The sequence below is a fragment of the Pundamilia nyererei genome, unplaced genomic scaffold (assembly GCF_000239375.1).
Source record: "Pundamilia nyererei isolate P.nyererei 1_Seehausen unplaced genomic scaffold, PunNye1.0 scaffold00018, whole genome shotgun sequence".
NCBI lineage: Eukaryota > Metazoa > Chordata > Actinopteri > Cichliformes > Cichlidae > Pundamilia > Pundamilia nyererei.
Genome location: NW_005187419.1, coordinates 4,583,672 through 4,585,504, shown reverse-complemented (window position 1 = coordinate 4,585,504; position 1,833 = coordinate 4,583,672). Strand labels below are relative to the sequence as shown.

The 1,833-nt window shown below is 41.8% G+C and overlaps 1 protein-coding gene across 1 annotated transcript in view; it reads right to left on the bottom strand.

The window, feature by feature from the left end:
- Nucleotides 1–63: 63 nt before the first annotated feature.
- cd2bp2 (CD2 (cytoplasmic tail) binding protein 2) overlaps nucleotides 64–1,833 on the bottom strand; it is a 5,759-nt gene continuing 3,989 nt past the window's right edge. Inside the window, exons 4-6 of the mRNA XM_005726233.1 lie at nucleotides 1,113–1,270; nucleotides 351–915; nucleotides 64–274 (exon numbers count right to left, since the gene is read on the bottom strand). Of these exons, the coding sequence (XP_005726290.1) occupies nucleotides 177–274; nucleotides 351–915; nucleotides 1,113–1,270 (821 nt within the window). The 3' untranslated portion in view covers nucleotides 64–176. The remainder of the gene's footprint in view (nucleotides 275–350; nucleotides 916–1,112; nucleotides 1,271–1,833) is intronic.

Sequence of the window (1,833 nt, the reverse complement as noted above, 5' to 3'; positions counted from 1 at the left end):
ACCCATTCCCAGTTGGAAACCCAGGCCTCAGATTTAGAGGATGAAAAGATTTTTGGTCTAAAAAGATTCGATTACCGTTATCGATGGCCAGAGAGGGAACCATTTCCCTTCTGATTATTTTAAACAGTCACCTATAAACACTTAACAGAAGTCCTGTTATTCAATTTCAAGTAGTTTTAGGAGAGTACCTGCATCTGCTGGCTTGTGAAAGGGCCGTAGACTTCTGAATTATCCTTATTTTCCCACTTGTACTCCCACATCACTTCATCGCTCACTGGATGGAAGGCAAAATGGGATTAAACCAAAAATACAGTCTTTGAAAATTAAAGCAGATAAAATAACTAAATTACCTCTATTATTGTCATCTTTGTCCTCAGCTGTTTCACCATGCTTCTCATCAAACTTGTCAGCAAACATGTCAAGCTCCTCTCCTTCCTCCTCCTCACCCCCCACCGCTGGCCGCTTGCTAGTCATGCTCTTTAACATGTAGGCCAGTTTTTCGTAGGTTTGCTGATAGATTTCAAACATCCCGGATCCAACCAGTCGGTCAGCTAGCGCTGTGAGCCGATCAAGCTTTTCTTTATCCCCTTTGGTCTCCTCTGTGGATTTTTCTTCTTCCCTCAGCTTTCCCTTCTTCCGTCCTCCAAGGCCTCCTAACCGACGGAGCGCTGTAGCGACTGTTTCTCCAGGCTGCAGTAGTTCGATGACAGCTTCAGTGAGCTGGTGCTGTGTGAAGGATGCCAGTGGGTCCTCTGGAGGCTCTGCCTCTTCCTCCTCCTCCTCTTCTTCTTGGTCTGCTTGCTGTTCTTCTCTCTGTTTTTCTTCCTCTGCCTCGTCCTCATCACCTGCTCTGCGTGTCCTTTTGGCTCCAAGACCTTTCTTCTTTTTTTTGAAAGGCTGCTCTCTTATTCTCACCTGAAGAAAGAAGAGACTTTTATTACTGAACACTGTTTAAAATATGAAGCACCTGTCACCAAAATGAGATTACAAACTCGTGAAATACAAAGACACCAACACTCAAAAGCAGATTTCGGGCTGAAAAAAGCAGACAAAAAAATAAAAACAGTGAGAGAAAGAATAAACAGTGGTGTAATACAAAGGAACTCAATTACCCAGTCAATGTTATCAAGCCAGTTGTCTCTAATCTGTTGCTCCTTTTTGATGAAATAGTTCCCCTCTGAGTCAAAGTGTCCTTCTTGCATCTCCTCTTCCAGGTTGAAAGGAGTAATAGAAACTCCCTCATCAAAGTCAATGGTTGCTCCCTCTTGACCTGAAAACACAGTTGGCATAGTCGTATTAACCAACTACTCACAAATGATGCTTACGGGTTTTTTCCTGGATTAAAGCGGGTCTTTGGCAAAGCAGTATGTATGTGTTGCTATATTTGCATTTTGTTATTTATGACCATTTATTTCACTTGTGATTTTCCATTGGCTGTGACTAAAAACCCACTGGGGTGCTGCCAAAATTCGCTCTATGTAGGAAAACCCCTGATTGAGCCAAAACAACATCTTTCACTTGCATAGGACAGAAATCAGAGAATTCAGCACCCCCTCTCGCTAAAATGGGTTTGATTTCTTTAAAGTGGGATTAGGTAGGGACACATAATTAAGCAAACTTTAATCTTGATCAGGACTTTGGATTCCCACAATTAAATGAGTATAATCCTGTGATATTTAGAATACATGCTCCAACAGTTAAAACCTTGACTACCTAACCACATGTGTGAATGTACCACACAAACTGAAATTACCTAGATGTAGTCTGGATGACTAAAACAGTGTTAAAAGACAGATATACAGGGTGGGCCATTTATATGGATACAGCGTAATA